We start from the raw sequence: 13,220 nt of genomic DNA, 5'->3' as shown, positions 1-13,220 counted from the left end.
AAAACTGCCTGGGCCGTAAAACTGCCTGGATCCAAGTCTGCAGAGGCCCATATAGCTCAAACTCACACGATTGGTTACGTCACTTTGTCAGTTAAATTGAGTCATTCTCTGCTATGACTTTACTGCATAAGTGCACAAATAAAAACAACATGTTGTTGTTGACTTGCTGGCTAGCCTCGTTGTCTCAGAAAAAGTCCCTAAATTGTGGCAGGTACAGTTGGGCTTTCTGTGTGTAGTTTTGGATGTTCCCCAGTACTAATCCAGGTACTGGTTTTCTCACACAGAGCCAAAAACACACAAGCTAGGTGAACCAAAAATTTTAGCCCTTCCCCTGCTTGGCTATTTGTGTATCGGATTACCTGCTTCTTGCCATAAATATAGGTATATGCTATATGCAGTATGACGACCCTGTATTTTTACCATTTACCATTTTAATCATCACACATGGCTGAAGGCTAGCAAAACCATTAGCCCAGATACGAAAGCAGGAGGAAGAGGGTTGTTCACACAGCTCACAGGTAATTCTGTTGTTCAAACTGGTAATGCTATGTAAATCTCTAACATAACACGCAATCATAAATGCTAATGCTAAAATATTCCTGTATATCAGGATAGAGCTTGATGGAAAACAGGTTTGACTTGGGTGTAACATTCAACAAGTGAAACATTCAGTGTTACTTTCACACAGCATTTCTCTACGGAACTTAAGGTAAGTCACAAATAATAATATTCTTTTATTTTCCATAGAAATATTCTGATCTGTAGAGCACTTTTTATACATAAATGCTGTAAAATCAATTCGTTTAACTCTGCAGGGAATTCACCAAAACAATGTATAAAAGAAAGCAAGTACAAATAATAATTAAGTAAATACAATTACACAAGGAACAAGTCATAAACAGCCTTCTTTTTACTTTTTTTTTTTTAAAGTAATGCCGCATAAATAGGTACCTATGTTGATCTTGATTAATCTGTGTTGTACTTAATGATATGTTGAGGTTATAAGCCACTTTAGCTTAATTTTATATGAGATTTTGACATTTTAAAACTCCAAATATTATTTAAAGCCCTGGTCTATATTGTCTTTCAATGCACATTAAGTAACATCAACCTTCTGTCTTGTACATATTACCGTATTGTTTTTGACACAGAACTAAGGTAATGTTTATATTAAGTTTTCTTACAATATATTGGGTAAATAATTCAATAACAGCCTAATGAATAGATTATAGCACATTTAAACATGACATTTAGAGAAAATATTAAGCTCAAGTCTACATTGTATTTGCAGGTCTTCATCTTCAAGCATGAATAAACACAAAGTCAGAGATGTCACTGTGAACACCCTGACTTCTAACTTGCCAGAAGACAAAAGGAAGCAGCTCTGTGCTTTGCTTGGCGATGTGGATCTGACTCTTCTCTATAAGGCTTCTGTTCATGGATATAACGCTTCTGCCTTTCATCAGAGATGTGACCGTCAGGGTCCAACTTTACTTGTCGCCTACAACAGTTCAGGCTACATCTTTGGTGGATACACTAGTGTAGATTTCACTCAAAGCGGGCAGTATATTGCTGATGAGGACATATTCTTATTCTGCTTTCAGGGCAAGATCCCTGTGTGTATGAAACTTAACAGTGGGTATAATGCTCGTCTTGATGACACTGGCGTACCCAGCTTTGGCCAACAGTTGTACTTTTGCTACAACAACCAACCAATGGTGTATAATCAAGGTGTGAGTGCATTTACTGTTAACACTGCAATAATGTATGGGAACGACACTCAGCTGAGTGAATGTGAGGTGTACAAAGTGGAGCAGAGTAAGTCAATCATTAGAAAGTGTGTTTGTATATGCACATCTAGTCATGTACAAGTATCAGATTTTAATTAAACTCAATTCTTCAATTATGTGCCAGGCACCCAAGTCAAATTTGAGGTGAAACCTTGGAGGAGTGTTCTGTGGACAGCTGAGTATGTTTCCAATCTGGGTTTGCTCATTTCCTTCTGTATTTTCACATGTAGTTATTGAATGCAATCTGTATTGCAGACGAAGAGAGGAGCTCATGGAAATGATCAGGAATTATAAACCCCTGACATCTTCTGTCAGCCATATTCGAATCCTGATGATTGGTCCTGTTGGTGCTGGAAAATCCAGTTTCTTCAACTCTATAAACTCCATCTTTATGGGTCGCATAACCAGCAAAGCCATGTCAGGATCTGCAGGCACCAGTCTGACCACACAGGTACAGATTTAACAGTTTCCTACAGACGACTCCTGAGTCTCTTTGATATGCTTACTTTCTTGGTTGACAGTTTCGCACTTACCCAATAAAAGACGGTCGTGAAGGAAAGCCATTGCCGTTTGTGTTGTGTGACACCATGGGCCTCGAGGAGCAATCAGGAGCAGGACTGGACATTGAGGACATCAGCAGCATTCTTCAAGGACAAATACCAGACCGCTATAAAGTAAGAGAACTTACTGAATCTCCAAAATGAATGAAGGCTGAAGTGTGAATGCTAAAATATAAATCCTGCTGATTCAGTTCAATCCCGTCACATCGTTTCAACCTGATGAGCAAAAGTCCTCCAGACCTGCGTCTCTACAGGAGAAGATCCACTGTGTGGTGTACGTGATCGACGCCACCAAAATCTCCCTCATGTCTGAGAAACTAGAGGAAAAACTGTCTGCCATACGCAGAAAAGTCAACTCACTGGGTTAGTGAACATTTATGCATATCTTGTGACCAATCAAAGGTAAATTGAAGTAAACGATATACATAAGTCATCATGCCTCAAACTATTTCAGGCATTGCTCAGATTGTCTTGATGACAAAAGTAGATGAAGCTTGTCCACTAGTGGATGAAGACCTACAAAGCCTTTACCTCAGTTCCTACATCAAGACGAAGGTGAGACATCATGATCATATGAACTGTTCTTATTTCTGTACAAGCACTTTCCAGAACCTTCACCCTCTCTGCTCCTCTCTGGTGAAAAAACTTACCATAATCAGAATTCTTCAAGCCTTAAAAACCCTATAATCATAAACCAAAGCATCAGATAGTTTGTTTCCTAATCTATCTTTGTAGTCACTGATGCTCCTGCTAAAGCCTGAATGTGAGCTGGTGTTGTGTGTGTGTGTTCAGGTGCAGGAGGTGAGCTCTCGGTTGGGTGTGCCGGTGTCTTGTGTTTTACCGGTGAAGAACTACAGTCAGGAGCTGGAGCTGGAGCTGAACTGTGATGTCCTGCTTCTCACCGCTCTACAGCAGATGCTCAACTTCGCTGAAGACTATCTGGATGATGTTGCTCCTAAATAAAGAAAAGCTGTTTTTATTTTCTCAATACTTTGTGCTATATATGATTTAATCTTGAGACTAAAAAAGTCATGAAAATATGCAGAATAGTGCTACCTTGTCAGTAGTGAATTTTCATGCAGTTTATAGTATATTATTTTCCTTGGTATGCATTTATACTAGTTAAACCACCTATCAACTTTAAAATTGGCCAATGGTGAGTTTGTGGTACAAACAGTAGGATTTATAAAATTTTCTCGGTTAACAAGAAAACAAATTTCTTTAGAATATATTGAAACTTTCAACACATACCTTTTACATATAGAGCCTTATAGCTATTAAATAAACTGAGTAAGGTACTTATTGACTGTGGGTGTTATTTCTTCTGTTTGTTGTTGTTTTTGTTTGTGTGAAAGTGTGCTGGACTTCCTTCAAAGCGGAATATTGATATTTTAATAAATACCTGAATCAGAATATTTAAGAACTCTGTGTACATTCACACTGTGGAATGTTTATAGTCCAGTATCACAAGTGCCAAATTCGTTATGATGAAAGTAAATTTGTTAATGATGATGTAGAGGAATTAAGCTGCATATAAAATCTTATAATAAACTGGAAATTAAAGTAAAACTTGCATCTGAGAAAAACAAGACTGGGCCATCCAATCAGAAAGAGGTTTTAGATAGAATAAATCATTATGGAAAATGTAAAAGAAAGAGTTGATTTTACAAATGGAGTCTATACTATAAATTAAATGATTTCTTTGTTTTATTACATTGAAACATGTTCCTCCAAAATTAAACCACAAACCTTAAAAACAGAAGCAGAAGGTTGCTAACCATTTCCAGTAAAAGGCGGGAGAATTTTCATATGTTATCATGAATTGCCTAATTATTATTCTCTCCACACACTCACACACACACACACACACACACACACACACACACATATATATATATATATATATATATATATATATATATATATATATATATATATATATATATATATATATATATATATATAGTCTGTGGAACATTCAGTTGAGGCATGCGTACTGGATTAAAATGTAAAATGAAATATTTTCATCAAAATGTTAATTTTCATTAAAATGTAATACTAAATTCTACTGTTAAAATGTTACGTATTTTTAATGAAATAAAAAACATAGAAAAACATATCACACTTATTTTATCATTTTATTCTCATATAACTGAATGCCAATAGTGTTAAATTAGTGTGACATTAAACTGAAATAACAAGGTGGTGGGGTTTGATTAGAAGAGCGAAACTTGATGATCGGCTGTGTGTGAAAGATATGAAACCAAGTTTGAAATGTTTAATTTCGGAGAGAACGTGGAGCGTAAGGTAAGACCTATGCTCTATATCAAAGTAAGAAATATCGTCCAGAGAAAATGTAACATTTAAATACGCTGTAAAAAATTATATATAAATATATTGGTGTAGTTTCACTTTCGATTCCGGCTAATCAGCATCGGTAGAATTTCAGAGTGACTGTTCAAGTCTGTGAGTAGGGCTGTGCAAGAAGACAAAATGTATATCGTATAAACAAAATAAAAACGTATACGGTTTCATATTATACTTTTATTGTTTATTTCGCAGTGTGTCTAAATACAATATTTGTGGTAAGAATTTTTCATAATTTATATGAGCTCATTATTATATACTGGGATGAAGACAAACATGAATAACAGTATCGGGAAAACGTTGCAATCTTTAAAGTACAATATATTTATTTTTCATTTTATATTGCACCTGTAATCATTAGTTTTTGCAAACTATTATATTTGATTAGTATTATTTTTATATTTCTAATCAAACATTTGCCCTAATGCTCTAAATAAAATGAGAAATATAATCAGATATGAGTGAGCACAATTCTGAGCATATACTTTAAATGTAAAAATAAAGTCCTTTACATGTGGTCAGTACACTCTCAGAAAAAATGGTACAATGTTGTACCAAAAAAGGTACAAACCCTTAACACTGGGGCAGTACCTTTTTATGGAACAGAATTGGACCTTAAGACAAAGAAACAAATTTGTACCATTGCAGTTTGTACCTTTAAGAACATGATTTATACCATGGGAAACTAAAATGTACCTTTATCAAAGATACAAATGTTTTACCAGTTGTTTTGTATTATTGCATTATAGAACTTAATAATTATTGTTTATGAGTTTCTTTAAACACACTTTTAAATGATAATTCATGTTTTAATATGGAAATTATTCATAAATCATCTTGCCTTTCCAGTAATATTTATTTTCATAGATATTGTAACAAAGAAGGAGTTATCCAACACTTATGTACATTCTCAGAAATAAAGGTAGGAGCTGTCACTGGGGCAGTACCTTTTCAAAAGATACATATTAGTACCCAAATGTACCTAAAAAGTACCTCTGAAGTACCATTATGGACCCTTCAGGTACAAATATTTACCGTTTAAAAAAGGTACCGCCCCAGTGACAGCTCCTGTACCTTTATTTCTGAGAGTGTACCTTTTTAAGAGAACAATTATGTACCTTTATTTGAATTGTACCATAAAAGGTACAGAACAGTATTATAAGAGGTCTTTTCTGTTCCATATAAGGTACAACTTTTACAAAGGTACAAAACTGGCCCTTAAGGAACATTATTTGTACCACCGTGTACCTTTTTTTCTGAGAGTATACAAAAAAACTAATAATTGATTGCATTTACAGAAACAGTGGTAAATCATGATATATGTCGTTATCAGATATAGAAGATGACTTTCTAACAGTATCACACAGAACTCAACTCATATATGCTTCTTCTTACTTAGATGTACAGCAGTACACCTATAGGTGGATTTACCTTCGGTGGGTCTGTCAGAGTCAGTCAAGCTCCACTCACTTTATCAGATGAGCAGAAAGATCAGCTCTGTGCATCAATTGGCGATGTGGATCTGACTCTTCTCTATAAAGCTTCAGTTCATGGATATAAAGCTTCTGCCTTTCATCAGAAATGTGACAATCAGGGTCCCACTTTACTAGTAGCCTACAATCGTTCAGGCTACATCTTCGGTGGATACACTAGTGTAGATTATACTCAAAGTGGCCAGGAAATTAGGGATGAGGCAGCGTTTCTGTTTAGCTTTCAAGGCAATACCAGCCTTTTCATCAAGGCTAACAGCGGATGTTATGCACGATATGATGGCGATGAAGGACCCAACTTTGGCAACAAGTTGTACTTCTGCAACAACAACCAACCAGTTGTGTCTAATCGAGGAGCATCCCAAGGTGGACTGTTTGGAAATGTTAGCGCAATGAATGCATTCAATTTTAATTCTTCAACACTATATGGAAACGACTGTGCCCTGACTGAATGTGAGGTGTACAAAGTAAAGCAGAGTAAGTCAATCGTCAGAAAATAGCCATAGACAGTAAATAACCTCCAGTTTCTATAAGTAAACATTTACAAGTGTATCAATAAATTAATTGTTGGCATTACTTCAGCTGAAAGCCCTCTGTCAGACTATCTGAAGCCATGGAGGAATGTTCTGTGGACAGCCGAGTAAGTTTTCCCCTTGCTATATTTATTAACATTGGTAATAAGTTAGTTAAAATGTTATTAAATTAAGTTTTGATCTGTCACAGACAAAAAGCAGAGCTCATGGAAATGATCAGGAATTATAAACCCCTGACATCTTCTGTCAGCCATATTCGAATCCTGATGATTGGTCCTGTTGGTGCTGGAAAATCCAGTTTCTTCAACTCTATAAACTCCATCTTTATGGGTCGCATAACCAGCAAAGCCATGTCAGGATCTGCAGACACCAGTCTGACCACACAGGTACAGATTCAGCAGAGTTTTCCACAGACGACTCCTGAGTCTCTGATACGTTTCTCTTCTTGGTTGACAGTTTCGAACTTACCCAATTAAAGATGGTCGTGAAGGAAAGCCATTGCCGTTTGTGTTGTGTGACACCATGGGCCTCGAGGAGCAATCAGGAGCAGGACTGGACATTGAGGACATCAGCAGCATTCTTCAAGGACAAATACCAGACCGCTATAAAGTAAGAGCACTTACTGAATCTCCAAAATGAATGAAGACTGAAGTGTGAATGCTAAAATATAAATCCTGCTGATTCAGTTCAATCCAGTCACACCATTTCAACCTGATGAGCAAAAGTCCTCCAGATCTGCGTCTCTACAGGAGAAGATCCACTGTGTGGTGTACGTGATCGACGCCACCAAAATCTCCCTCATGTCTGAGAAACTAGAGGAAAAACTGTCTGCCATACGCAGAAAAGTCAACTCACTGGGTTAGTGAACATTTATGCATATCTTGTGACCAATCAAAGGTAAATTGAAGTAATTAATATACATAAGTCAACATACCTCAAACTATTTCAGGCATTGCTCAGATTGTCTTGATGACAAAAGTAGATGAAGCTTGTCCACTAGTGCAGGAAGACCTTCAAAACCTTTATCTCAGTTCCTACATCAAGACGAAGGTGAGACATCATGATCACATGAACTGTTCTTATTTCTGTACAAGCACTTTCCAGAACCTTCACCCTCTCTGGTGAACAAAACTGATCACTATCAGAATTCTGCGAGCCTTAAAAACCAAATATTCATAAACCAAAGCATCAGCTAGTTCGTTTCCAAATCTATCTTTGTAGTCACTGATGCTCCTGCTAAAGCCTGAAGCCTGTGAGCTGGTGTTGTGTGTGTGCAGGTGCAGGAGGTGAGCTCTCGGTTGGGTGTGCCGGTGTCTTGTGTTTTACCGGCGAAGAACTACAGTCAGGAGCTGAAGCTGGAGCTCAACTGTGACGTCCTGCTTCTCACCGCTCTACAGCAGATGCTCAACTTCGCTGATGACTATCTGGATGATGTTGCTCCTATGTAGGAGCAGAAAAATATGTAGAATACCATCACCTTGTCAGTTGCAAAAAATTTAGTTTGTTTACAACAATAATGGTAAGGTATTTGAGTACAAAGTATTAGAGTATTGTGCTATATAACACATTAGGCAGCTTTTACTTGGTTTTAGTGAGTTTGTGATTCAAAATGAGCTTTGAAAACATTTTTTTAGGGTAATGATAAGACAAGTCGACTTTGGAAAGGGGGTCTTGCATTGAAATTGTCAACATATATGCTGTTTGCTAATAGCTATTAAAAAATAAAGTGACTTCTTAATACGGAATGATTTTAAGATCAATTTCTGTGCAAAGCGGACTGGACTTGACAACAAATCAACTCATTATTGATATTTAAAAAATAATTCAGCATGGGTTTAAGAACTTACGATATACTCACACTCTGGAAGCTGCTTCAAATGAGTAAAAAAGTGACCATTGTACCTTGAAACTGTTGAGTTCATTACACAAAAATACATAGTTTCATATTATACAGTCATATTTTTTAAAAACCATACATTTTAAATACCTGCAGCAAAGTGTTAGAGGTGAAAGTGCTGGAATTATCCAATTTGTATGAAATTTGGGTTCTAAAGAAAGCTCATCAGACATATCCCATCCTCTTTTTGATTAATTTCAAACCCTTCCCTTGGGATCTCGGTATAGAATTCCTTTGACATGGACCAACAGATTAAGTTTTTCATTTGATTCTTGTGCAACTGATTTGCAGAATTTTAATGGGAAGAGGTAGCCCCTGTTTTAATACTATTCATGTGTTGTGTGATGTTGGTCTTAAGTGTGTGGTGTGGTATGTATCTTGTAAATCTATTACGCTGCAGAACAAATCGCCCCAATAAACAATTTATACAATACAGGGACAATATACTTAACAGTAACAGTAATTATGCACATAGTTAATTTACTTAAGCATTAAAGGCAGTGGTTCTCAACCACGTTCTTCAGGACCACCAACACTGGATGTTTCGGATGTCTCCTTTGTCTGTCACACCCATTACAGGTCTTTCAGTCTCTGCTAATGAGCTGATGATCTGAATAAGGTGTGTTTATTCAGGCAGGGAAAATGTGCAGAGCTGGTGGTTCTTCAGGAACATGGTTGAGAAACACTGAATTTAGGCAACTAGTTTAGTAATTTCTTCTTTAAAAGAAATATGTTTACTCACTTTAAGTAGTCAACTAACTGCTTTTCATAGTTAGAAAAGGGTCATACAGCAAAGGGCATTTTTTATTAATGAATTCAGAATGTATAAATTAAATATCCTTAATATTTGTCTAAATTTCTTCACTTTCACCAAGTATTGCATAAATGTCTCAATTTAAGGTAATTTCCTTGCTATCTATCTAAAATGTCTATCTCTTCTATCATAAATAATATAATAAAGCTAATAATAACATGTATAATACTGATGCAAATAGTAAATTAATTTAACAAAGTAAATCTGACCTGTAAAAATGGAATAATGATCAGCAAAGAAAAAATATATAGAAATACACAAGCAGACTGACAGCAGAATTTATGTTACTGTTTATTGAAACAACGAAAGGCGTGAATTAAATAAAGCAGACTTGTTGTCAAACATGAGACCAAGAAGCAGATATTTACTGTCAGATAGTTACTAGACAGACGACATCAGCAGGCTGAAACTGGGGAAATGACGAATGAATGAACATTAAACCAGACGCACAGAAGCAATGACTCCTGTCCCGTAGACTGCGATATACACTGTGATATATAAAAACCTGTAACCATCAGTAGAAACCCACAGGACAGCACTATTAGCTAATAATAATATGACATCTCTTTCTTAATTTGTGTAATCAGTTTGGCATCTTTAAATCACAGTTTGAACGAAATAAAAATACAAAATAGGCGACAATAATTATTTTTTTGTAAATAAAGCTTGTTTACAATATGGCAACTTGTTAGTGTGACTAAGAGACATGCAGATTATTTCACTCTGCTTAGTGAAAATACACAGATACAGGTACATTGCTTTAATGGACAGTTCACCCAAAAAGACAAAAAGAAACGCTTTGTTTATTTCCTCACCCTCAGGCCATCTAATAAATATATTTATTTATTCAGATAAACATTATTGTAGAGTTCAAGCAGAATCTGTGGTCCTTGGTGATTTATAAAATATACTTTGAGAGTCCAAAAAGCAACATATACAAGCAAAAAATGAAAAAAAAATGGCTCCTGAAGATTAAATGAATTTAAACAATTGTATCTGTGCAGGAAACGGAACATATTTACAACATTATTACCTTTAATCCACCGCTTCAGCAAGCAAGAATTTCGCCTGTGTGTGATTTTTGACTCTAAAAATGTCAGTAGTCGATAACTTTATGAATTATGAAAATTCATAAACCTCTTAAATGCGCTATTGAAAAAAAAAGTGAGCCACATTATTGATGACTTAAAGGAGAGTGCATTAACAGAAAGCGTTCACTTTTGGATGAACTATCCCTTTAATGAGGACATCCTTACAAAAAGATAGAAACAAAATGTACTTCCTGACTCCGTATGGCTTTTGACTTCATCTGGAGACCTGGTTTGTGTTCCTCCTGAAAAGATGCTTGTGATTTTTACCACCTGTCACCTGTTTAACAACATAAAACGGGCACTATAAGTGATTGGCAGGTCGATATTGTGTGGCCACAACGTCAACGTTTGCTGATCAACACAACAATGGAAAACGGACGGATAGGGAATGCCTGGCTTCTTCAACGCATGGTTCATTTGCTCGTGTGCTTTTTCAGTACTCGACATTTATAAAGAGGACATTCATATTCCAAAAATCGTAAAAAATAATACGCGACGCTTCTCTTTCGGAACTGTACAAGATTAAAATAAAAAAATCGACATTTAGTTATACACATTTATATGACAAACCGCTTACATTTATTGTTTCTAAATAGAAAAACGAAACGATTTGTGTTAGCAGAATGCAGTATTCCCTCCAAAAACAAACAAAAAACTAAATGTAGACCCTTTGTGATGTAATGCTTGCATGCTAGAGTGTTTACAAACAAAGTAAAGAAAATTGTAACTTGATCATTTTCATCATAGTACTGCTACTATCCACAAGGTGGCGTCGCAAGCTCAGGAAATAATAACAGACCATTAAGTGCATGTGGATGAGAGGTTGGTTCATTAGTCCATATGAGGGAATACTGCACTGCTGTTGTTGTGTTTCTAGTAGTGTTCGTTAACGCTCTGAAAGTCACACTCCTCCACCCTTTGGTTAAGCACTTGGCGAGTCCTACGGGCCCTCTTTGGGTGAGGAGGGTGACTGGTTACTGGCTGAGTTCTTGAGGGAGCCCAGCGTTTTACTGAACCATGAGTTTTTGGCAGCTTGGACCTCCGTCATCAATACGCCCCGCTGATGCTCCAGCTCCTGTAGATTAAAAAAGCAAATAGCATTAATAAAACTGTAAACTGGGAACATACACAGTGTACTAACTTTAGGAGATTATGGAAAAAAGACTAATATAAATACTAAATTATGAGGGTAAAAAAAGTGCAGTATGAAAACAAATGTTTGAGATTTGTGTTACATCAAAATGTAATGTAAATAATGTTTTTACAATGTACTGACAATTTTCATGTTGTCTCTTTTCATATTTTTTTTCATAAAGAAGTTCAGGTTTCTTTCAATCTATAGATTTCAGTCCGAATCTTTGTACAAAGTAGTTACCTATTTAGTATTACACCATTCATTTTAATCATATTTTTTTGAATACTGACATAAATCTCCATGATTTATGTCAACATTCTAAAAAAATTATCAAAATTAATGTTGTAATACTGAAAGATGCGGCCATTTTACTTTTTAATTTCTATTTAAATCTTGTAATCTTACAACATTATCTACACTTTTTTTGATGTCTTAGTTTTGATTCTGAATTTTCTCTTAAATATTTTGACTTTGGTGTTAATTTTATAGTTTTTGCAAATTAGTTTACAAACTTTTTCTTTAATCTGATAATTATGTCGTTACTTTTGTCTTAAATTCCATAATGTTACAACTTCATGCAAGTTCTCTATAAAGTCCAAATGAACCGGAAGCTGCAATCATTATTTTCTTTCTGATTGTGAAAGAAAATAACTGTTATTACAGATATACGCCAATGTGACAAATTAACTGAAAAAAAAAACAAAACAGGCACATTTTTAGACTTCAATTAAAGATAAGAAGGGCAAACTACAGTATTATTTTTTCTTAATTGTATGCACAGATGAATTGTTCATCACAAAACTGGCAATGTGAGCTAAAAAAATCATATGCTTGGTTTTGATTTCTTAGGGACTTTAGCCTTTTGATTGTGGTGGAGTATTAAAAAAAGGCAAAGTTGTAACATTCATTCATTCATTTTCTTGTCAGCTTAGTCCCTTTATTAATCCGGGGTCGCCACAGCGGAATGAACCACCAACTTATCCAGCAAGTTTTTACACAGCGGATGCCCTTCCAGTCGCAACCCATCTCTGGAAAACATCCACACAAACACACACAAACACGCACGCACGCACACACGCACACATACACACACCATGGACAATTTAGCCTACCCATTTCCCATGAACCACATGTCTTTGGACTGTGGGGGAAACAGGATCACCCGGAGAAAACCCACGCGAATACAGGGAGAACATGCAAACTCCACACAGAAATGCCAACTAAGCCGAGGCTTGAACCAGCGACCCAGCGACCTTCTTTCTGTGAGGCGACAGCACAACCTACTGCGCCACTGCTTCGCCAAAGTTGTAACATTATGAGAAATTATTCTAAACTATGTTAAAGTTGAATCATCACTTCAGTTCAAGTAAATACACAAATTCATAACTTGACTAAAGTTATAACATTGCGAGATTATTTTGAAAATAAAATAAAAATCCTCAATTAAAGTTATAGAAATAAAACGTTGGTATATTATGCATTTAAAAAACAATGTCAAAGTGACTGAAATTATAATTATTAAAAGGTTACAAATGCTTCTATT

At 35.8% G+C, this 13,220-nt stretch overlaps 3 protein-coding genes across 8 annotated transcripts in view; 2 read left to right on the top strand and 1 right to left on the bottom strand.

Moving 5' to 3' along the window:
• si:ch211-197g15.9 lies at window positions 1–3,646 on the top strand. 3 transcript variants are annotated; one of them, XM_073936806.1, is made up of 9 exons: window positions 1–518; window positions 611–709; window positions 1,292–1,818; window positions 1,915–1,969; window positions 2,046–2,241; window positions 2,312–2,464; window positions 2,542–2,713; window positions 2,805–2,905; window positions 3,143–3,646. In XM_073936806.1, exons 3-9 carry the CDS (start codon window positions 1,308–1,310, stop codon window positions 3,311–3,313), a joined length of 1,359 nt encoding a protein of 452 aa, XP_073792907.1. In that variant the 5' UTR covers window positions 1–518; window positions 611–709; window positions 1,292–1,307; the 3' UTR covers window positions 3,314–3,646. The 3 variants fall into 3 exon arrangements, with proteins under 3 accessions (XP_073792907.1, XP_021325263.1, XP_009294609.1); XM_021469588.3 differs by lacking the exon at window positions 611–709; XM_009296334.5 differs by lacking the exon at window positions 2,805–2,905.
• A 900-nt stretch (window positions 3,647–4,546) lies between these two features.
• On the top strand, window positions 4,547–8,533 carry ifi44f1 (interferon induced protein 44f1). 2 transcript variants are annotated; one of them, NM_001128684.1, is given in 8 exon segments: window positions 4,585–4,657; window positions 6,117–6,684; window positions 6,790–6,847; window positions 6,931–7,126; window positions 7,197–7,349; window positions 7,427–7,598; window positions 7,690–7,790; window positions 8,018–8,533. In NM_001128684.1, coding segments are annotated over 7 exon segments (1,419 nt in total). In that variant the 5' UTR covers window positions 4,585–4,657; the 3' UTR covers window positions 8,189–8,533.
• Window positions 8,534–9,729: 1,196 nt separating this feature from the next.
• rabgap1l (RAB GTPase activating protein 1-like) overlaps window positions 9,730–13,220 on the bottom strand; it is a 151,148-nt gene continuing 147,657 nt past the window's right edge. For all 3 annotated transcript variants that reach the window (XM_073936803.1, XM_068216445.2, XM_068216446.1), the window contains one exon: window positions 9,730–11,617. In XM_073936803.1, coding sequence (XP_073792904.1) covers window positions 11,483–11,617 — 135 coding nt within the window. In that variant the 3' untranslated portion in view covers window positions 9,730–11,482. The remainder of the gene's footprint in view (window positions 11,618–13,220) is intronic.

Source organism: Danio rerio, chromosome 22, assembly GCF_049306965.1.
Source record: "Danio rerio strain Tuebingen ecotype United States chromosome 22, GRCz12tu, whole genome shotgun sequence".
NCBI lineage: Eukaryota > Metazoa > Chordata > Actinopteri > Cypriniformes > Danionidae > Danio > Danio rerio.
The sequence above is the reverse complement of the archived record's forward strand: the minus strand, read 5'-3'. Positions and strand labels throughout refer to the sequence as shown.

Coding starts and splice junctions, on each gene's coding strand:
- si:ch211-197g15.9 (XM_021469588.3), top strand. CDS start 1,308: ATGAATAAACACAAAGTCAGAGATGTCACTGTGAACACCCTGACTTCT. Junction 2,465..2,541: donor AAATACCAGACCGCTATAAA/GTAAGAGAACTT, acceptor CTGCTGATTCAG/TTCAATCCCGTCACATCGTT. Junction 2,906..3,142: donor GTTCCTACATCAAGACGAAG/GTGAGACATCAT, acceptor GTGTGTGTTCAG/GTGCAGGAGGTGAGCTCTCG.
- ifi44f1 (XM_017353145.4), top strand. CDS start 4,625: ATGTTTAATTTCGGAGAGAACGTGGAGCGTAAG. Junction 6,685..6,789: donor GGTGTACAAAGTAAAGCAGA/GTAAGTCAATCG, acceptor GCATTACTTCAG/CTGAAAGCCCTCTGTCAGAC. Junction 7,599..8,017: donor CAGAAAAGTCAACTCACTGG/GTTAGTGAACAT, acceptor GTGTGTGTGCAG/GTGCAGGAGGTGAGCTCTCG.